The sequence below is a fragment of the Aythya marila genome, assembly GCF_965140915.1.
Source record: "Aythya marila genome assembly, chromosome: 6".
NCBI classification, from domain to species: domain Eukaryota; kingdom Metazoa; phylum Chordata; class Aves; order Anseriformes; family Anatidae; genus Aythya; species Aythya marila.
The window spans coordinates 9,613,498-9,637,772 of NC_139047.1; the positions used below are offsets into that span (position 1 = coordinate 9,613,498).

Consider the following 24,275-nt stretch of genomic DNA (forward strand, 5'->3'; position numbering starts at 1 on the left):
GGCTTCATGATGGGGATCACCTGTATGAAGTCAAAATTTCCACTGGAGTCCACCTGTGCCTGCCTTTATGGGCTGAAAGCATCCCGCAGCCAGTTGTGATACCAACCTGCTGGTGAAGAAGCTGTGCTGGTATCTTGCAGGCAGAGAAGCAGCAGTCTAATACTGCAAGTGCCTCTGGAAAAAAAATCTCCCAGCAAAGAATTAAAAGTACATCAGAAAGAGAATAAAGAGTTCATTATTAATAGATTATTTGCAAATATTTTCTGAGTGTCATCAGCTGTTTACTGGGGAATGGCTTTTTAATAGCATTCATAAAATATAGAAAAGAAAAAAACCTGTCAGCTATATTGAAATTTTTATTACTAAAGGCGGTTATTGATATGGTTAAGAAAAAAGCAAAACCCTACTTCCAATCTCCTCTGTCAGTTTTTCCATGCCACAGTACAGTAAGTGATGGCTCAGAACATATTTTGTACTCTTTAGCTAGCAATAAACTAGAACATTGCACTGGAAATCTTTGGTACAGTTTGCAGCAGCAGATCTGAAGACGACCTGCCCTCAGGAATGTCAGCCGTAGCTCACAACCACGTATCCACAAAACAGCGCAGGTCCCAAACCTCACTGATCTTGGAGTAAAAACACCATCTGCTCTAACAGGCCTTGACTGAGTAAATAATACAGTGACTTTACAGACTTTGCCTGTTCTACTAGTGCAATGCTGGATTTCTTTTTTTTTTTTTTTTCTTTTCTTTAAGAGCAGCACACAAGTTGAAGCCCAAGCTTTCACTTCTGCAATGAAATAACTCTCCAGAATTTACGTATATCCCATTCCTTCATAGGAATTTTACCTTCTCATTCAGCATCAGGGAATCAAAATGTTATCTATAAGCAGTGGTGACCTAATTATTAATGAGAGTTTTGTGGGCAAACGGGTATCTTATAGTATACAGACAGCTTGTGAGAAACCATAAATAGTAGACAAACCATTAAAAATGCATCTATTTTCACATTCTGCTAATAAGCACTATGGATCCTCACAACAGATTTTTTTTATGTAAACTGGCAAGCAGTAATTTACTTTTTAACTTACTATTAATTACATTAAGCACATATTAATCCATGTTATTACAACAAAGTTTGTTCTGATTTAATTAAATATTGAGGCCTCACATGCTCTATGGAACTTGGGTATGCTGCCTAGCAAGTGTGGATTTTCTGTAAATAATTCCTCAGGAATCCTTGGTAACATTTTAAAGAGCTTGATTATGGACTACCTACCATGAGTAGATGAGTGCTTAGTTTAAATCTCACTGACATATTTTACTTCTGAATGAAACTTACAAGTTTCATACTTGGCAAGGATCAATTCAGATGATTGCATCTTATACCAAAAACTCAGCACTGGGGAGTTAATGTATGTGTTTTGTCAGAAACAGTAGGAAGTCAGTTTAGCTCAAAGCAAATATACCAGAAAGCAGGAATTCGCTTCACAGTTGAATTTGCTAGCATCTGTAGCTTTATACTCTATGGACAAAAACGCACACGATTGTTATTTACAGTATTTCAGTGGAATCTCTCATCTGAGACTCCACCTACAGACAGAGTTTGTATTGAAACAGATTTCAATTTCGACAATGCCTTTTCTAAAAAGTATATTCCCCTCAAAATCCCATGCTTACCCAACTATTTTATATATGGTTTTACAGGTGCCTATACACTGAATTTTGACTGGCACAACGCCTTCGGCCCTGGATGGAGAAGGAAGCTCACATGGCTGGCTTACACCACACGTGTGATGCTGGAACATCAGCCCCACACCTACAGCACCTCCCCTTCACATGCTAAAGTCAGGAACTCGCAGCTGAAGTTGGAATAAGAAAATCAGCGTATAAAATTTTCTTACAGGTGACAGCCGATTCTTCCAGTTGTGTAAAGTCATGCTCGAAACAACTTCTCACATTCCCCTGCAGCTGAGGAAGACACATGGCAAGAGTGCACTAAAGCAATGAGTTACCGGGAATGGAAAATATATTTGATAATTTCTTATTCATTTTTTTTTCTCTTAGAATTTGGAACCCACTGTACCCTTTAACCAAACAATATCCAAATAAAGAGTGCCAAGAAAAAAAAAAGTCACTTAATTAACAGTACTGGCTGAAACAGAACAGAGACTGCAAAAATGTTTTACAATCATTGATGAGCAGAAAGACGTGTATCGGTCACTGGATAAGTACTGTATGATTTCCTTCACTAAATCCACCTTTCTAAGCTCAGACTGCAACATTCATGTGATAAACAGCATGTCTCACCATAAAATCTGAATTGGTTTTTCAAAAAAAGTTATTTATAACTCCCCATTCACAGCCTACTGACTGGCAGCCATCCAACCACAAAGTAATTATGTGTCTGACAATGATGATATTAAGCCCAAAGTAATAGGATAGCTTCCAGTTTTAAGGTTAAGTAAATCATGAACTGTACTTTTATGTATAAATATGTTGCTTAAAGCATTCAGGTTGTCTTTTGGCATGTTCACTTTCATGTTTTGTTTATCACTACAACATATTACCTTGGCTGAAAAGCATCAGCATTTGGGACAATTTAGGATAACTACAAACCAGTTACTGTCATTAACAATTTTTAATTAATAATTTAGAAACTAAAACATGCATTTTTCCCCCTTGAAATACCACCTTGCATGACAATTGCATACTGCGCACACAACCACCGAAGCCCCAAGAGGAGGAGCTTTGGGAAGAAGAAATAAAAAGGGAGCTCAGAGCGAGCTGCCAATTCCTTGTCAAATGAAGCAGAGTCAGAAATACTCCAGCCTGGCTTTGTAATCCATCACCACGAACTGCAGCACTTCCTCCCCAGATTAAAAAGACAGATTCAAAGCACTGGGGAAGGAGGCAAAAGGGAAGTCAAAGTCAAGTCAATGCCGTATCAGTTAGAAAATACCAATGAAGAAGATGTGTATGCGGCGGTAGAGGCTGACAAGCCTCATGCCAGCAAGCGTCAAACATAGCCTCCCCTGGGATGTACCCTGGAAACACAAGCCTGCCAGAGAGGATCAACAAATGGTTGCCTTCCATTTTATTCTTCTTTTTTTTTTTTTTTTTTTTTTTTCCTTTAAAACAGTTTTTTCACACATTTCAGCATCCCATTCAATGGGAATCAGCCTCACCAAACCACTGATGTCACTGCGTACACCATGGTGTTAAACAGATCACGAGATGCTTGCAAGACACCTTATGCTGCAGAGGAACAAGTTCCATCATGGTCTTCTCCCAGTCCTTAGAAAAATATCCTCTAGAGAAAGTACTTACTTCCCTAGATAACGTTGGTAGCGGGCATAAACTGAGTCTTACCAATTAAATTAAGTCATTAGGGACAAACATTTGGAGCTTCTTCCACTAAAATGTTCATCATTTAAGGTCCTCCTCCTCTAGGCAAGGCAAGGTTTGCACAGACTAATATGTCTCTGCTGGTTGCTGGCACAGGGGTCAAGCACACAGAAGTCACCAAACACACGGACTTAGAGGGCAGATTTCTTTTCCAAAGGAGAAGGGGAAAAAAAAAAGATTCTCATGGCTCTTGTGGGTTGCCTAGTAGTAGCAAAACATTACTACAAAATAACACACAAATCCCCCCCAGACTAGAATGTGGAGTTTCAGACAACAGCTGAACCCTAAATCAGTGGGAGAAAACTAAATAGCTATATTTAAAAGAGCATAAAGCCACCAAGATTGACTATTTTATTTTTACTATTAATCCTGGTTTGACCCTTAAATGGGAAGTCAAAACTGATTTTGAAGAACAGAGGAAACCAAAGTATTTTAAAGCTGCTTTTTAAGGGCAATTTTAGGATTGGCCAGCATAGGATTAGTTTTACCACTAACAGAAAAAAAAAAAAACAAAAAACAAACACTGAACTATAATTCAATTAAAAGGGAAGCAATAAAAGAGGGCGAAGGTCAATAAGGAATGTCACTTGCAAGTTTAAGGAGCACTGAGCTTTTGCTCCAATCTCACCTGTGGAAGCCATGCTGTCAATTCTGTTGGACCTCAGAATGAAGCAGTCCCCCTGAGGGAGATGTTTAGAGGCAGAAACACCAACAGAAAAGGCTGAAAGCCTGCAATGCCTTTTGCTGGACTGCTCCATTATTTCAGCGAGCAGTAGACAGGTAGGGCAGAATTATGCAGACATGCAGAAAAAGAAATTTGGGGTGCCTCCAGAGTGCTTTGACTGGCTCTTTTCACCGACAGGCACAGCATGACTGGCAAATACCAACCCAGAGAAATGTGAGCTCTTCATCGGACACATGGCTGATGCGATGTTGTGCTTCAGCCTACTTTAAAGTCCTTGCTCTCCGAGCCACAAGTGTGTGCAGACATGAGGTTGCTACTGGGCGAAGAGTCCCAGCAAATAGCATCCTTCTTCCCTTATTCCCTGAATTAAAACATTACATGTTGTAGGATATTCAAGTACGAGAACAGACTTGTGGTAGTGGAACAATAAGCACCACTTAGGATTAAATATTTTGTTATACAGTGCTTTGTGCTTGATACACACATCTTTCAGGATTGTCTTCTTATGTTAGGAGGAATCTGAATTAAGAAAGATATGACATTTTTATAGGCAAGAAATTAATGGAAGCCTAATCAGCCTCTAAGACAAGGAAATGTAAACCAAGCACCCAGCTACCGACCCCTTCCCTTGCTTCTTTTAAAGCATGCAGATTTATCCTCATTACGGGATTCGAAACAGCACTCGCTCTGCTTAGTAATGTCATCTTTGTGCCATTTGCAGACAAACCCAATGCTCGCTAGAACAGGCACCAAAAAAGACACGTTCTTGCAGTCTGAAGGTTAAACTGGATTAATTTAGAAAACCTGAAAATTGATACACTATAATTTAACATGTGCTCAACATGTGTGCTCAGCAGCAACTGAAATGAAATATCTTAAACATTATCAAACGTTACATCATTAAATATAAATTAGATGGAAACAGGGGAAAGCTAAAAATTGACTAGGAGTTCAGATACTCTAAATGGCTAATATGTCCATTTTTCACCTGAAGCCCTCTCCAATACAGTTTTGCTATTAAGCAAAACCTAAAGAAAGGTAATCAATTCCAACTAAAAAGCACTTATCCTGGAATGACTGTGCGTAAGGCACTTCAAACCGCTGGCTGGCTGCCAAAGCCCAGACAACAGCTATCAATGTTTCTGACTATCACAGGAGCACAAGGGGCCATGCATAATTGACTAGAAGATGGGCTAAAACTGTGCCCAATCAGTGTGTGATCAAAAACGCGTGGAATATTCAGCGCCACTTGATTACATGGAGGCACGTCCTTTCACTCTCCTCATGAAATCTCTTCAAGGTCCAGAGTACTGTAATAAGATCATTACTGTCAAGCGGTACGAATCGCAGGCAATGAGTCTTGGGATAGGAAGTCATACTTCACAAGCTCCTCTGGTCTTTTTTTTTTTTTTTTTTTTTTTTTTTGTATTTTACTGCGTGTTGAGGCAGCAAGGCGACGAGGTGACAGATAATGATCACATCACTGTGTGGCAACTAGAAAGGCACTTTTAAGAAAGAGCACAGAGAAATCAGCTTAAGAGAAACTCAAACTTTTTTTTTGCTTTTTTTTTTTCCCTCGAAAATTAAATAGAATTAAACTGTGCAGTATTCTCCTTTCATGAATTGTGATTTAATGTCATTGAATTTAATCATTTGATAGATTTTCATATTACACCAAAGCCTATTACCTCACAGACAAACGGCCAATTTCCTCCATCTCACACTCACAAAAGAATCCTTTATTAAATTTTTTTTGGGGGGTGGGGGGAGAAGTGTTGGAAAATGTCAATGATGAGGTCTGTTGAAGTTTTCTTTTTACCTACTCCTTTCACTGGAGTTGCACACTACATGCAATGCATAACATCTCTCAGAAGTAGCCTATCTCTATAAAGAGAAAGGTGGAGGGACTGAAAACAGTAGATTAAAGCACAGAGTATAAAACAAACATGCAGCAAGCTAACTGCTAGCATCTCATGCACAGCATGTGTATCTACCCTATAGACTTCAGACGGAAAGAAAGTATTTGCTCACAGACTTTGACAGCTAATTTAAGGCAAACATTTGATTAAAACTTGAAAAAACAACATGGGTTTGAAGTGACTGACCGGTCAGGAGCTGGAATTAAAAGGAGGTCTACATTACCGTTAAGGGTTGTCTTGCAAATAAATGTGTGACACTAACACCAAACAGCATAAAAACTGGAATTGCTCCAGTTCTGCTTTTTTCCAAATGGTTAAGGCTGCTGTGACTGCACGACAATCTGTGTCTACAGCAAAGCAAATCCCGCACCACGGCTCCTGCCTGGCATCTCACTTTCAGGAACCCACCCTCAAGTGCCGGTTTGTACCTTTCCAACAAACACCATTTGGAGACTGCACCGGAGGGCAAGACGCGATGCCAGGCTCCACACAGCCCAGCACATCGTGCTGCACCAAGGCACGGCAACGACACGCTCCATGACAGCGCAAGAACCGGGGGCACACAGCGATTGTGAGCACACAGAGCTGCCACTGCGAGGCGGGGTCCAGGGCAGGCTGAATACACCCAGCTCATCCCGACCTACCCCTGAAAACCACCGTGTGTGAGGATTAACATCTGTTAATGCAAAGAAGTGAGAAACACTTCACGGCCCACTGCGGTTCCTTGGGCCTAGCGCAAGGAGGCTGAGTACACCAGGCGCACCTGAGGGCACTCAATGCTCAGACCAGGTCTCAGCCCTACCAGTGTGCCGAGTAGCACTGTATACTCCTCAGTGCTTATCCATAACTGACTGAATCACCTGTGTTTTAGTTCTATTAATTTTATTTAGTTCTATTTATTATTTAATAGATGACTAACTTCTGAATTTTAGATTCTGTTGTGTGTGTGCCCCTTGATTCCCAATTCTTTGTCGCATAATGCCAAGAGCATGTTTGCCCCACCTAGGGCTAGATCAGACACACTGACTACATTCCCCCTTGAATTCCAGGTTTGAAATATACATGGCCAACCTCCACAATCAATCCATTGTCATTAATTTCATATTACAAGCTATAAACAAAAAAAGCATGCCTGTAATACACCCTGTGCCTTCTAAGGCAAACTTCAGTTTAACAAAGAATGCTGTGAGGAAGCAGGGCACACTAAGGGCCACCACAGATCACAGCATGAGGTCCATCTAGTCTGCTGTGCTTTAATCAGCAACTAGTAGGGGATACCTACAGAAAAGAACAGCACATATACAGCAATATGCACCCTGATATACCTTCCATGGCAGTATGGTTTGGGGACATCCTGGGGGAGGCTGTAATATTCATTTTAATAGACCTTCAGGTATTTTTCTTTATCATATTTGTCTGATCTAGTACAGATAGTAGTTCTGTTTCAGCTGCTTAAGGTCCTCTGAATGAAATTGCTTAGGACTTCCAAACAAGCTGATGAACCCAAATGCACAGAAAGCTGAGGACAAGGATTTTTTAATAAACTAAATCTTTCTTCCATACCAAAATAGCCTGTTCAGTTAAATTGAGACACCTTGGCTCAAGACTTCATGTATGTGGTGAGTTGAAGCTAAGTTATATTTAATACAATGACTTTTTTTTTCTCCCCCCATTTACTATACCTTCCTAACGGATAATCATGGTTTATATTTTTTAGGAATTTTAACTTGGGTATATAGATTCATAATGAAATTACACAGTCCTACTCTCTGGAAAAATAGGCAAATAACTTTCAGAATAAACACGTAACAAAACAGGACTAACTTCTGGAGCAGTATTAATATCTTACAAGTACTTCTGGTCATATTGTAAAACACCATCTTGTGAACATCAGGAACCTTCTTCCTAATCAAGCTCTCCGTCTCAGGCTGACAGAATAGCTCTAAGAGAGACACTCATTACCTGAAGCCAGTAAAACACTAGGGTGTCACTTGGTTCCTTTCACTTTTAAAGCTACTTAAAGCTTCTCCTTTTCCAGAGAAACCAAGCCATAACACAGCGCAGCACTTACACTGAGGATACACAGTGTAAGGATACCTCTGTCACCACAACGTAGCACACCTACTGCACTGAGAATTTTTCGTTGAAATGTAGGAAAAAAATAAGCTTTATCTGTCTCCAGATACCCAGATACACGAGCGCATACAACCACCACCAGTTCATTCTGGGCCTCATCCTTTCCAGAATCCTCTTTTCTGCTGACCACCACTGCGCCACTTCTCCTTTCAAGCAGGTAGGCGGAACATGCAGCCTCTTCCGACCCTGAGCTAGCAGCAGTTTTAAAGAGAAGAAGGAATCTTTCAACTTGTTTAGCCTGCAATGAAGTAGGTTAAAACAATAGATGAGCTTCACCTCCCTTGTCTTTCACTCCTCAGCATCAACATAAATGTCTTTCAGCAGCAAACCTTTCATGTCAGATAGGCTGTGACGACTAAGGCTGAAGGTTTCCCAACAAGTGACCTTTATGCCTTGGTTGAAAGCAAGTCTCTGAAGATTCGGTCTAGATTTTATTAATTTCTGCCCTCCTGTTTCTCAGGTGTACAGCAATTGTCCAGTGCTCTATCTCCTACGAGGCAGTGAATGAAGTTACTGATGAACAGTGGAATTACAACTAAAGGATGTTTTGACACTGAATAGGTGGTAACCTCTGAGATAGCTGCCGTATGCTTAAATCAAAACAAGCTTTTGGCATTACAGACAACACATATGATCACATCCTGTTGATTAAGTTCCCACATAGACAGAGAAAATGCAGTTAAATATTGTGCTGGTTTTTGCCTCATTTTTTAATACTATGTAAAACCAACATTGCAGTCAAAATGCCCCTTTTGTATCAATCTCACTTCAAATACTGCAGAACAGCGCTCTTTCTGAAAACTACGGAACATTTACTTCATAAACTTCAGGCACTTAAGAGACCAGAAATAGAAACAAATTGCTCTCACCAACCGTGCATCACGAGATGCATATAAATACTGTGTAACAGGACTGAAACCCACTACTCCCGTGCACGACACGGGTCTGCACTTCTTTTTTTTTTTTTTTTTTTGAGAGGAGAAAATCTTGTTAAGATATCGCTACGTGCAGTGTAACTGCAAACAAACAGGCATGGAAACAATTAAGGAGCAACTGATCTCCTCTGCTGAGCTGTCCCCAGTCTTGACCCTGAGCTGCTGCTACCAGCACAGGCTGAGCCCTCAAGTGAGGTGCCAGGGGCTGTGCAGCCGGCATGGACCGACAGCTACATTACTAACAGGTTCTGAACTGACCTAGCTTTAATTAACATTCATATGTCCACATGTAGGGCACCGGAATATTTGGAGAGTAAAGGTGAGAACTCCCCCTTAATGCCAAGTTTCAGTTCATTTTCATGTTTACCCATCTCAGTGTCTCCAGACAAGTATCAAAAACATTTCTTCTTACTGAAGTAACACTTCCATGAACACCTCCGTATCTACTCCTATTGCACACTGGGTTGTAATTAATGATATGTATTTTACAGGAACCAGGTAAAGTAACTAGGATGACAAGATTACCAGGAGTAACTTTTGTGGAGTTCCTACATAGCAACAACTATTTACTTGTACAACCTCAGCAGTATACTTAATTACCCTTCAACAAACTGGAAAGAGCTTTTACTTGAAGTTTTGGTGGCAGCATTACTTGAAGCAATGCAATCCATCTAACAGATTTGTTCCAAAGGTTACAAACTCTTTAATAGGTGAGTAGCTTTGCCCTCGTTGCAGCTGCAGGTCAAGATACTACATCTCACATCTTCCTTCCAGAGAACAGGGAGTGACGATGCTGTGACTCTTTGTGCTTGAAAGGTTTCTGAACATGCTGTCCTCTGACAATGTCAGAAGGTTTCTTCCAGACCATAAAAAGCCAGGAAGAAAAATAAAGAGCACGAAGTAAAATATATATTCCTTTGTCATGGTTCTTAATTCAACGGATTATAAATAAATATTAGCATTAACAGTGCCAAGTCCAGCTGTCAAATGAAGGATCTACTCTCCCACAAACACTACAGCTCATTGTTTTCAGCTGTTCCATGCAGCAGGTCTCAGAGGTGTCTCCACTAGATTTCCAGAATTCCCAACTAACGCTTTTGTGTACACGGACAGAGGTATTTCCATTTAGCTCAGTGTAACCACAGCACACTGAACAGAACTCTGCACCCGAGGGAAGTACGTTAAAACTGTCTGGAGGAGACTATGCACTGACCTGTTTACAGAGCCAAGCATATTTAAATCAGTTCCACAAATAACACCAGCAGGTAAATCACGGGGCAGCTTGAAGGATTAGACTAAAGAAAGCTTAGGGTGAGAAGCTGCAGGTAAAATGCACACTTTTTTTTTTCATGCATCATATACTACACAGTCAGTTAACTGCTATATTGCTTTCAATTTACACAAAATGTCAATTTTTCAGCTGTTATACAGTTTCCAGACACAAACACTAAGACCTGCATTTCCCTATTTTGCTTTGCCATTCTGGTTTTGGAATGCCTGAAAAAGGACAAGTCATCCTGGGAATACAGTGCTGTCTCCCTTGGCTTTTTGCACATTGTCTTACCCTCCTGGACTCAAGTCCCCCCTCAACTGACACACTAGATGAAAGCAGTCAAGTTTTTTGCTTATTGCTGAAAGTACGAAGGTCCGACTAAGTCCTATTTTTGCAGAAAACAAATAAACGTATTTTCATTTCAAATGCAACTATCTCATTTTCAATGCTCCCTGAGATTCAGGTAACAAGAACGACTTCAGTGTTATAAAACATGGAGAAGAACACAAGCTTTTCAAATACATACGTTAGTTTACCATAGGAAAACAAAACCCACAATTTATCAGTAAACTTGGGTTCATCCTATGTTACCAGCCAGGAAGTATACACCTAGGGGATAGGGCTAGACTACAGGGATCAGAGAAGCAGAGGGAAAAACAATCACTTCTACAAGGGGCAGAGAACAAACCATCTTTGTGTAAAGAAAACAGCTCTAAAAAGAAACATAAAAGGACTCTCCTTGTCCTTCACATGTTCTTTAGAAACCAGCGATAAAGAATGTGGAACATGGATTTGCAGAGAAAATACAGGGTTTGGAAAGTTTACCAAGCCACTAATCACATTTATTACTCTACCATCAATTCCTTTTTCTCAGGCTACGTCTGCACAAAGGGGAATGCCAAGCTATACTTATTTTGCCTACACTGCTGGGAAAGAAGATAAATTAAGAGCACCGTGCCTGCAGCTGATTTGGATCTGCCTGACTCGAGAAACGTGTTCACCCATCTACCTGGACACAGTCAGACCGCTCCCTATAACAGATTGAAAAGTTGGCCACATTGGCCAGCTCTAATCATGGAAACACTTGCAAAGCATCGATCATCCAAGACTTGATGATACCATGTCTTGAGCTTTCTATAGCTCTTGAAATGGGCTTTCTGCAGCTCCGACACGGACTGAAAGTAGGCAGGTTGAAGCTGCCATAGCCATGAAGTCTTAAAAAACAGATCCTAACAGGAGTAAGAAAAATAAAACATTGGCAAATATCTTTCTGTGAAGAGTACTTACAGGAAAGCTTTTCATTTTTTCTAGTTGTTTTCAAGCTGAAAAACGTTCCTATTATCACTGGCTGTTCCATATCTGCGGTAGCACAAGGGTACCAAAACAGACCAGGCTCTGAGCAGCTATTCCTCTTTGAAACACAGCACTGTACAATCCTGCTCTGAGCAAGTATAGACAGCATGGTGGGAAAAACACTGTTGGTTTCTGGCACCTTGCCTAATGTAAGCATTCCTGCTGTTACCCTCAAAAACAGAGGATTTTTTTTCAGTGACAAGTCTTGTATAGAGAAATAAAAAACCCTTCTCTCTGGGTTTCATTGCACTTGGGAAAATTTCACAAGAACCTGATTTTCCAAAATAGGAGTTGAATTTTAATTTTCACCCAACTGCAGCACAGCTGCTTTGGCATTCTTGTTGCTGCAACCTCCTTCCTAGAAAACCAGTAGGAAGAGAAATGAACTTGAAAGAATAAATCCCAGAAAGAGAGGGTTGTGCATCTGCAGATAGCATGGAGAAAGATTCGGCATAATCTTTATGGAAGGGTATAAAAGTGGCAAGCATCAGTCCTTGGAGTGGCTGACTAATACCACCCTGGGCACACTAGTGTCCATCATCACGATACCTGAATACTTGGGCAGAGGTCAACGATCAAAGCAGGCACGTTCAAGAAGAGAAAAAGACTGACAAATGTAGCAGAATTGCTACAGTTCACTGAAGACGAGGTTTGAACCTGACCAAACCTCACTGAAGCTCTGCTACAGACAGAAATGCAGGAACCCAGAAGTTCTGTTTGAAAGCTGACACTTGGAACATGCCTGGGCTCAAAGGAAAGCAACATAAAAACTACAATTACCTAAAATCATTTAACTCTGGCCCACCTACCAGCTCAGGATTTCCAGAATGAAGGAAAGAAGGAAGATGTAGCTCTTCCACCATTATCAACACACTTTTGTGTACCCCATGTTCACTAAGTTACCCGCCTTATCTCAGAAACTTGATCAGAGTTGCCAAGGCTAAGCATGCATCTCTCAGAGCATCGGCCTTAAACTGCTTAATTTGGATCAGTCTGCAAAACTACAGCAATCCAAACACATAACAGGGTTTAAATCTATGCCTACTGCAAGTGTGGAGGAAAAAAAAAAATCAAAATGGAAATCTGTCAGGTTACTGGGGAGATTTCTAGATAAGCATGGAAGAAAAGAGAAACCCAGCCTTTCCTGAGAAAAGCCGGAATTACTGACCTGAAAACTACTTCACATCAAAGGACAGTCGTGAAAATGCTACTTTCCCCATCTTGGAGAAAAACGTGTCACAACCTGAAGCATCTGACTACCCTGCCCTAGCAGCAGGCTGGCTTGTGACACAGGTTGTCCCGGGACTGGAAGTATTCCCACTGCTCAGCATCACTGCAACCTCAGAGAGATCAACACTACCACTATGGTCAACAACAAAGGCTATCAAACATGACTCTTGGCCTGCACTAACATGAGCACCAGAAAATAAAGACGAACTGTCACTAACAAAGGTTGCAAGCAGCCACATGCCACAATTTGAAAGAAAAAACAAACAAACAAACAAAAAAAAAACAACACCCACAAAACAAAACAACAAAACCACCTCTCTGTCCTTTGTTAGTCTTTATAGAAAGTACTTTATGGGCATCTACAACATGTACTTGTTTTTCTGAGACACCCTTCTTCTCAAGCGGCAGGGAGCTCAAGCAGGTGTCACTGCTTCTCTTTCACTGTTGGCAGATAATGCTGGTTGTCCTAACCATCTCCTCCAACCTTGCTACAAATTCAAAGGCCAGGAAGATTAGTCACCTGTTGAAGGTGCCCAGAGTTCCTCGCAATGATCTTGTGGCCATCAGTAGCTTTTCACTGGGTTGTGTTCTGAGATACTTTAAAGATAAAATAATTTAATAACCACTCTGGCCCACCCAAGACAGCTTAAAAGCACTCAGGCAACTGTGAACCCCAAAGGGTGCCCATGGCAGAAGACATGCAGCATGATGGGGCAGGTCAATGAAAGCTAACGTGCTAATGTCAAGATAGAAAAGCTGTAATAGCAGATGTCAGCACTCATGGCTACTTTTAAGAACTGCCCATGTAAGATTTGGTGTTGCTCATCAGTTTGTCCTTGCCCTTCTGAAAGCATGTTTATCCCATTTATATGAAGTGAGGCAGTTTTGTAAAGTTATTGTAAAAGGATTTCAGACCAGCATGTTAAGATGCTGGAAGAGTAGGAGAAGAGCTAGAGAAAACAGACAGATAAAGGAGCCCCGTACTCCTCACTCCAATCAGAAGAGGGATTTCAGGGCAAGGTGCACAACAACTGCAAATCCCCGACTGCTTGCTGTGCTTCAAAAGTCTCCCTGCAAACCAGGACCACACAGGCTCAGGCTCCAGTGACTTGTGAAAATAAGCTCACCAGGAGAAAGAAAACATACATGCATTAACTACTTAGAAAGAGATTTTCAAAGGCTTTTGATACCCAGCTGGTCTTGATTCATATTGACTTCCACAAAATACTCGTGGACAAATGGTGAGTGCTCTGAAAAATCCCCTCTGTAACTTGCCATTGAGGTATGAAAATAAGTGGTGTAAAGGGGATTGTTAAAAAAAGGATAAATTAAAAATGGAAGTTTAAAATAAAATTTGGCTGCAGGCCATAACTAGGGGGAAACTAACAGTAAAGATAGTTAAATGACTGGAAAGAGAACACAACAGGAGCCATTATGAAAAAGCCTGTTTTTTTTTTAAGAAAAGGATTTGTATAGATAGTTGAGGAAATAAATTCTGTATGTGATAGAAGTGCAATTGGGAAATTAAATAAATGGAAAATAAGGATGACTAAGTAGTAGTTAACATGCCCCTTCTCAGTTGTATACTATTATCACATCTATTTTTAATGCCTCTTCAGCTGTCTGCAATTGTCATCCTTTTTTCAGAACTTGTTCCAACACTCTTTGATACTGAATTTGCTGTTTTTTTTATATTTTTTTATTTTTTATTTTTTTACTCTCCAATGCCTACAGCCACATCTTTTTCTTACTTAACACTCCCCCTTTTCCAACAAGGTTATTCCATTGTCTCCCTTTTTCATCTCTCCTTATATGTTGACTCCCCAGTTTCTGAGCTTTCCAACTACCCTTGTTCATCTTTTTTTTTCTGGAGCTCTTTTGGCTGAATCCTAGCATGTTTCTTTTCTTCTTTTCTAAAGATACAAGCATGTTTTATATCATACCTGGCCACTGTACACATTGTTACTCCTTCAGAAAGGCATTGAACAGCTATAGCAGTGCTCATGTTGGAAATAGTAAGCTAAACTAAGGGAAAAAAAGAAGTTCTTTTTGGCTTTTGCTTTCTGGTTCTTATAAAAGAACCCAAACATTTAAACTCTCCCCTTTCCTTTTTATCCTCAAATAACATAATCTTTCCCTGAGCAGCTGAATATTCAAACAATAAGGGGCATCAGAAGCATTCACAATTCTAGAGCACAAGATGTGTCTAAGCAGAAGAGGTAACACTAGATTTAATAACACTGAGAAAATATACAAATTCTAATATGATGTATAGGCTACTGAGTGAATCTGACTTCTTTCTTTTTAAACCTTACAAGTATGCCTGTACCTTACCTTTACCACTAATGATGCTCCGTATCAGCCTGGGGAGACTTTTTTTTAATTAAAAAAATTGGTTCCAAACATGTTTCAGACAGCAGAACTCGCTGTCATGCGACATATCACCGAGCTTCATCATTAGAAGATCCGTCTTTAATTTATCTGTTTAAATATAATTGTTTAACTTCTGTATGCAAAACCAACAACACAGTTGGGTCGTACTTAACAATGCCCTTTGGAATAAATGACAAAATATTATCTAAATTCAGACCTTCCAGTAAGCTTACCTTCAGCTGTGCCTGAGATACCATCAGCTTTGAAATTGCTGGTGCTTTTCTTCCTGCGATGTTTCTTTCTGTTGGCATGAGGTGAAGGAGGCGGATCGAGTTTGGGGCTGGTTGTACTGGATATACTTGGGCTTGAACACACAGAATCTCCTAACCCAGTATCTGCAGTTTGGGAAAAAAAAAAAAAAAAAAAAAAAAAAAAAAGGAAAAATACTGCATCACTTAAATTAATGATTCTGGAATCCAAGATATAACCCCTTACTATCTGTTAGCAGCTAACCTCTTGAGCTCTTTGACTTCCAGTGACTACAGGAGAGCCTCTAACAATATCCATTACTTTTGCAAAAAGGTACAGATAAGCAACTTGGAAATCACTTTATTACTTTCAATTGCTCTTTCTTACAAAAATCTTACTAACCCTCAAATTTACTCATGTAGTGCTAGCACATTTTAATGCAAAATGGTACAGAGTCACCACAACAACCACTGTACGCTCACTATCTGTTTCTGTTTAATATTAGAGACAGACACACAAGGATGAGGTGGTAGAAGTAATCAAGGTGGAAAAATAACTCTCTTCTTCCATATGTGCAACTCACATATGCCTGGTACAATTAATATTGTGTGGTAACAGGTCACTTGTTACACGTTCCCAATAAGCAAAAAACCCCACATTCAGTAGCTTATTTAGTTTCCCACTGTATTTTCTATGGTCGTACAACATAGCGCAGTTTTAAGACCTAATGACCAAGTAATTTTCACCCATCCCCACGAAGTAGCCCATACAACCAAATAAATATGAGAGGCTGATGATGCCTCTTGCTCATCAGCAGAGACCCGCAGTCCACTCCCTGGCTCATGTAATAGCTGGTAGTAATACACTGTAGTAACACCTGAGTAGCACAAAATAAAATGACCTCCCTGGGGCCACAGCATGTCCCAGGACAAACTTGCTGTGCAGTAACCAAGGAGTTTTCATCCACACTGACTGACTGAGATCTCTGGTGGATCTCAGTGCAAAGGGCTGTAACAGGCACCGGCACCAGCAGACTCCCCCCAGGCTGAGGACAGACAGATCAGTGGATCAAGCACTCCCTGCCACTCTGGTTGACATCAAAGTGACAAAGGAAGCGAAGGCCAACTCAGGCAGGTCGTGCATTTTTAATAAACAACAAACCAATCTTCTCATTTCTTTGCTAGGATAAAACCCCAAAAGAACAAATCACCTGATATGCACTGGAACTGTGATCCTCAGCATCTCTTACCCACTAAGAACTCAAAAAAAAAAATCTCAAAACCCACATATATCTTGATACGAACTGAAAGGACATCAAGAACAATTGCAAGAAACACAGCTAGTTCTCTCTCTTTTTAAGCCAAGAAACATCTAACAGCAATATTTAACAAAAATTTAGCAAATGAGGACGTACTTCAAGTTTTAGTCACTTCCTGAGTTCTTTTACATAGCAAGTACTCAAGTAACCTTAATCTAGTATTTTTCCCCAAGGATTTTAGTTTAGTAGCAAATGATTTTCTGGCTGTGATTAGTGCTAAACACATTTCAATATATATTAATTCCATGTAACTTCCTATACTTTACTTGAAGTGCTGGATATTATTTAAAGGGAAGCAGTTTCCAGAACCTTGGTTAGACACCAAACCAGGGCTGCACTTCAGATGAATTCATATATTACAAAAATGTCAAGTCAGAGACTATTTCAAAAGTAGATGTTATTTTTTGAGTAGATGTTATTTTTTGAGTAGTTAAATCCCTGTACAAATGTCAATTTGGCAAAGAAACATTTATTTATTTATCGTTCTAAAGTTTATTTAATAGGTTTATTAAAGTTGAGCTGCAAGTTATTGGTGCAGGACATATTATATAGTTAATTGGCTGTCAATGAGGCCCAAATCAAATTCCATCCATAGCCTTTATAGAAAGGATTTTTGTTCTTTTCCCCTATGCCTCCTATTCTGAAACCAATAACCAAGTATTTACCCACAAAAGGAAGTATATACCTGTACAGGAGATTTTTTTTTAAGTATTTGAACAAGAAATGCTGAAAGCAGTTATCCTGCAAAGCTTTACCACCTCTCCAAGTGGAGAGGAAGGCAAACCCTGATGAGAAACCAAACCTGTGCTCATCATGCATTTGGCAAAGGGGATACTGGCACCTTTTACTCCCTGACACTGAAAGAAGGGGAGATTCACAAGAGGGTGACAGCAATACAGAGGCATGAACAAGGACGCAAGTTCATTACTTCCAGGTCTAAATATTTTCCTCCAGTTAGAGACTTAGGAAGGCTTCCTGCATTGGGCACACAAAAATAAAATAAAACAAAAATAAACACCAAACTTTGCAGCAATGAAATGAAAATTCTCATATTGACACAGGTCAGCTGCAGAGTTGGATACTGCAAGGTGCTGCTCATCTGTGGTAGCAAACTCTGTGTCTCGTTGATTTTAATTTGCTTTCTAAGTCAAGAAAAACACGCCAGGACATGGCAATTCATAAATATCATGGACAAATCCCAGAGAGTATGCCAGCAAGAATGTAATATAATCTCTCAAAAATGCTTCGCTTCCCCCCCTCAGAAAATATGAGCAATGTAGCACACAGACAGGCCTCTAGTTCTCAGCTTTCACTTAAAAAAAAAAATTATCCCATTTTACTGGGGGAGAAAACATCCAGGAAAACTCATCTCTACCAGTCTCCCCCATGCCTTTCAAAAGGCTGCTCCCAAATATTGGAGCTGCATGCCTGAGTTTGCCAGTGCTCCCATGTGTGGGGCTGGAGTACGCACGCTACGTTCAACGCCGTACGACAGCCTGAACGTCAGTCACGATGCCCTGAGCAGGACCTGTGAAATGTAGAAGAAACCACACTGTGCCACAAAATGGCAGAGTGTATGTTTCAGCACTCTTACAGGCACAATGGTTGAGAGCTTGTTGTAAGCTACAGTCAGATTTCCAAAAAAAAAAAAAAGGCAAATTCGTAACAGCTCTGCGTACATCTGCAAGCCCTCCCAGTAGCACATGGAGGGGCATCCTCCAAAACCCTTCCTTGCTAAAAAACACTCATGTAAACCTGTGTGCTTACTGCAGCTTAGTCCAATTTCCGGACTATAAATTATGCAAACAAAGCCTGTTTATGAGCTCTCAAAAACGACGATGCTTATAAACGTGCAGTCCAACTACTCGCGCTGCGGACCTGAAGAATTACCCTACTACGGTAAATCCTCGTGCTCCGCAGCCCTTTCCAGGGAATAACAGCCTGGTAATAACCTGCTGTCCTTGGGTCACGCCATGCTGACGGGAAGAGCCCGAGGTATTCCCTCCCCCTAACCAGGAGGGGAACGCATCGCCTGTATGCAGGTGCCGAGCTGATGCTGCTGGTGCACGAACGCCCCGCATTGCATCCCAGCTTCCCGGACCACCCTTTGGAGATGGGAGTTATTTAACATTCCACCAGCTTAAAATATGAGCAATCAAAACGTGCTAGGCTTACGCGCCGTGCTTTCCCATTTCCGACTACTTCTCTTGCCTGACAAGGTATTCTTCAAATTGAAAAGAGGGCTCCTGAAAGCCCTGCTTCGGAAAACTGTAAATGAGTTCAGGCTTCAGCCCGCTGAAAGCAATTTCATACTCCTGACTGAATACAAATAATGCATTTTATTTTGTATCAATTACCACGCGTGAGAACAGACGACCACTGCCGGCGCTATTAAATATAAAAAAAGGAAAAGAAAAAGGCACGCCAAATTAAAAAAGCAAGCGCCTCATTACTCCACATCTAAACCAGCTTTGACAGAGGCACGAGCACTCATAAGACGCGTCTCACTGGGCTGGGATGGGCTGTTTTGCAGCCATCCTGTACGTTCAATGTCAGCCATTAGTTCTTCCCAATCGGGCATCAATGTTCAACGCACACCCAAAAAAATATATAATACTAGCAATAATAATAACAATCTGCAGCCTCTCCGAGCTTCAATACTTGAAGTATGAGTCAAAGAAGCAGTTTCACTTTTCACTCGGGAAGCTGACAAGCATGACTAGAGGGGGAATAAAATAACATTCAGTTCGCATAAATATCAAGCAGGCTGCTTGAGACTGATGGGCCAGGAATGTATTCTTAGCCATCATTCTGGCAGACAGGCCCAAGGACACTCATAACTTATTTTACAATCATTTAGTTTCAGCTCAAGTGGAAAACGTGACAACTTATCTCTGCTGACAAGATGGCATATCGAACCTTACAATTAACTCTCCCACGATTATCTGCCCAGCCCATCATTAGCTTTGCAGTTTTTGATGGACTGTACGGGCAGCTTTACTCGATGATGGTCATCATCTGCAGGGTGTATGTCTGTATTATACAGCATTAAGGACAAAATTCTCTCCTTGCCACGTAGCTGGGAGCCAGTTATGCCGACCAGCACACCCTCTGCTCCCGAACTGCCGTGCCAGGTTTGTAAATGACGTGCAGCAACACTGCTGAAGTGTCGTGTCCTACAGGACGGAGCATGGCTGGGCTGCAGCCGTCACCTGCAGAAGATGGCTGAGAAGGCACGGGGCCTCTCCTGTCCCTCCCCAGTGCCAAGCAGTGGGGCTGGAGCAGTTAACAAGGCTCACCTGTAAGAGCTGGTGTAGCACAGGCCCTCATGGTTCGCCTCTGCATGTTCGTGATGCCTTCAGGAAGGCACTGTGGCTTGCACATGCACGTTTGGTGACGTCCCATGCCAATGACAAAACAGGAGCTTCTAGCCTGATGTTCATGAAACACCAACAAGCTTATACCAAGGAGTGGGAGAAGTGCTAAGCAAAATGCTATGAAAAGGTGTAGGTGCTCATTCCAGAAAAATGTTAAAATAGTCAATGTACCATATACTGAGAGTAAGTCTACATCTATACAAGCATTCGAGGCCCTTTTAAAACATTCAGTACCTCACTCCATGATCTGGAGCAACAAGTGAAGCTTGCTACCCTCAAGTTACCATGAGATGGGATATCAAAAATGATCACTCTGTTGTCAAAGTGTGGATTTTTCTTTGTAAGTGCATGGCACATGGTGTAAGGGTCTCCTTGTTCAAGACTATCACTCATTTGGTAGAAATTACAAAACCAAAAAAAGCCAATGCAGCTGTTATTATGCAAACCAAGTTCCTTGCCTGCCTCTCTCCTAGATGCATTTTTTAATTATAGTCATAAAAGAAATTCCATTCAATTATGACAAATACTGGTAGGAGAAATGAGAGGCAGAAGGGAAGAAATACGTTGTCTAAAACTACAATCCAGAATTATGAGATGGAACATTAAATGAAAAAAGAAATCAAGCAATCCTCGGCAGAGTCTCAAGGGCTGTGCTGTTGTACTGCACTTTATTTGCCATCTGAAACACGTTTGATAGCCTCTCTCAGTACTATACGATGTTTGTAAAAGTTAACACTCTGCAAAAATCCCACTTCTTATTCCCTTATAAGCTCTCCTCTGGGGAACACACTCCACAAACATCCCGAAGACAACTCCATTTGTGCTAAGGACGTCGCAAGAGCCCTGCTGGATTTGAGAGGGGGGAGAAATTAGGAAGAAAAAGCAGGTGGGAGAGCCCCAAGCCAGGGCAAAAAGCCGGGGGTGACCTAAGTTTGAGGAAAACGGGCAACATAAATTGTACAGGAATAGCACAGCACAAAGGCTGAGCTGAGATACAAAAGTGTGCGAATGAAGCTTCGTCTTTGGCCCACAGCTCCTATTCTCTCTCTCTCACACACAACCTTTTCTCTCCTGTGTAACGATTTAAAGTGGAAACAAGGATATTCTGACCTTTTCTATCTTTGTGTCTTTTGATTTATTTTATATTTTTGTCAAATCACCTATTTACAAAAACTTGAAACAAACTCAACAGGTGATACTATTCTCCACAGACCAAAGTCAAGCTTGATCTGGTTTACATTTTTCTTGCATCTTCTTGTTAAAATTTTCCAACAGGCTTTCAAAGTGAAATTAGACTTTTTGTCAAGCCCAGCTCCCTAATGCGGCCTTATTCCCAAGAGGCTGGAGATTGATTAATTTGGGTTTTTGATTTTCCGAAGTGACAAGAAGTCAGACGTTACACAAAAGCAGGAACGGTGAATGGGATCAATTAAAGAGCAGAAGCAGCAACACAATTAACATCGCCAGGTTCAACAGAGAAAGAAAGCACTGATGACGAAAACAACAGCAACAGCTCTGGCTGCAGCAGGAATCTTTGCCACGACCCAAGGAAGGCTGAATCCAACGAGCGTGTTTCAGAACTTTTACTATGCTATTAGTGTTGAAATGAAATAAGCCAAAGATGTCGGTAGCTGGTGGACTGAATAATAAAAAAATAGCTGGACACTTTCATCTTCTACACATGTGTTTTAAATAGAGGCGAGAAAAGCAATCCTTTTATTTAAACGGGGAAGCAATAGACTAAAACCATCTGTAGTTGTATTTCAGACCTATTTCCCTGAGCTGAGATTTTTCTGGCTGTGAAATCCAATGCTCTACAGCTTCTCTTTACAGCTATTACCATAAATGTTCTATCAAGTTCTTTATATTCCTACTCTGCCTCAAACTGAAGTTAAAGGGATGCTGCAATTGCACAATGACTGCGTAAGGCTGGAGCCAGGCACGGATGTACAGGGCTGACATTAAAAACCTGTCAAAAGTGCAGCTCGGCAGAAGCCTGCAGACGATGATAAACACTTGTGAGTGGGGGAGACAGGGTGGCACGAGATTTTAGCATACAGGAAAAAATGCAAATATTTTTCCAGTACACCCGGCTCACACCTTCAGCAGAAATCGGGCACATTTGGTCATTGATTAGCTGGATTTAGCTCGGACATTCAAGCTATTGAGGGCTTAAATTAACCTGCTGCACTGAAAGAAATTAAAAGGAAGCTCTGAGCAGAACTGTGGGATGGAGATGAAAGAGCCTCAGGAGTATTCTCTTTCCACGGCGTCTACCATTTTTCCAGCCTTATGTCTAGAGCCTGTAAATCACAAAGCTATCCTGTCATGTACAGAAAGCCCCACTGAATGCCCAAGTTACCGTCTCCTTTCCTCTAATGGCAATTTCAATTAAATAAGAAAAACAAAGGTTCCTTCTTGACAAAAAAGATTTCCCTACTTTTGGAGGTTCTGGCTTTTGATACATCTTAGCATGCCTCAAGCAAAGCAGACCTGAAGGCATGTTTGGCATGAAAGGATCATTTCCACTTGGCAGCCTAATAAGGCACTTTGCGACAAGCAAGGGACATAATCCACAGACTTGAGAGAGAAAGTTAGTCTCATCACACTATGGCACATACATCGGAAGGACTGGCTTCAATAATTTCAAGGATAGTAAGACACTTGTTACAATCTTTCTTATCTGAAGGAAAGACAAAGTTACCTCTAGTTCACTTCCTACTAACATGCAACGTCTGGCCATCATAAAGGAGGCATGAAAGCAAAGAATACAACACAGTGTTTAAAAAAAAAAAAAAAAAAGGAAAAAAAAGAACGTTGCTCACTACATTTTCCCTCCTAAGGAGCAATGTATTACTGTGCTCGCAAAGCACATTTGCTCCCTAGAAATCTGCACGCTGCTAGCAAGAAAAGGGGAAACCACATCCAGTTAACTTCCTTTCAAAGCCATCTCACGAAGCGAGCTCCTTGTGTCCAGGAGAAGTTTATGACCTGATACAAGGAGAGGAAGCATCTTTCCCTAAGTGACCCCACTACGTTGCCAACGCGGTGAAGACTAGCTGTATGTATGCTGAATATGCCCTGTGGAAAGACCAAATGTGACAAGCTGTTTGGACAACGAAATAGAAAAAGTCTTGGATGCCACCACGCACCAAGGCAAAGCAACGTCCTAGCTCTCACTGAATGGATTTAGAGTCTAGATGTATAAGGGATGTCTGATTCTCTAGCTTTTTCTGGGCAGGCTCAGATCTGTGGAGAAGATGGATGTGATTCTTACATGGTGTCACCGTGAATTGCTACAGCAGCGTGGATGATGCTACAGGGATTGCTTCTCCCACCCGTCACCTTCATGCAAAACGGAGAGGCAAGGAGTGTTACAAAATACAGCTGCCCTGGGGATTAGCTCATTCAGGTAACTAGCTCCTAGCCACCCCACTGACAACGAAGGATGGATGGTCCTTCTAAGGGCAGACCATACGGCTGTGATTGGTTTTAGGGCAGAATCTCCTGTTTTGATCCCAGGATATGTGTTGGCTAGTCTCTCTGCCTCTTGGTCTCGATGGCCTTGAAACCTCCAAAGCCAGGCAGATACTCAGCAACAATTACCAAGTGCTGTTTTTTGTACCTAGTGACCCCATCAAGACCATCCCAATTAACGGTGATTTGCAGGAAAATAAACACTTGGAGTACCACTAAAAAAAACACATCCTGGATGAGCAAGCTAGATAATGATTAAGTACATACTAGACTGTGTGAAAAAATACTAATTTATATCCTCAGTCAAAATGATGTGAATAATAAATTCACCTCAACTACAAAGACGGGGTCAGAGCTCCGCCCTGATCTAACAATCAGCATTGTCTTCTGATTGCAAAAAACTTCATTCATCAACATTTTGCTTTGAAACAGAGCCTTGAGGTCTCAAGGCACTTGGGAAATAATGAATGTATGCCTTACTGAACCAATTTCTACTAAAATATTTACCTTGTGTGCCTTACTCTGCTTACGTTGAAATAAAGG

General features: G+C 41.1%; 1 protein-coding gene across 7 annotated transcripts in view; it reads right to left on the bottom strand.

Moving 5' to 3' along the window:
• AGAP1 (ArfGAP with GTPase domain, ankyrin repeat and PH domain 1) overlaps positions 1 to 24,275 on the bottom strand; it is a 354,680-nt gene that overhangs the window by 74,447 nt on the left and 255,958 nt on the right. For all 7 annotated transcript variants that reach the window (XM_082763868.1, XM_082763867.1, XM_082763866.1 and 4 more), the window contains one exon: positions 15,545 to 15,706. In XM_082763868.1, the coding sequence (XP_082619994.1) occupies positions 15,545 to 15,706 (162 nt within the window). The remainder of the gene's footprint in view (positions 1 to 15,544; positions 15,707 to 24,275) is intronic.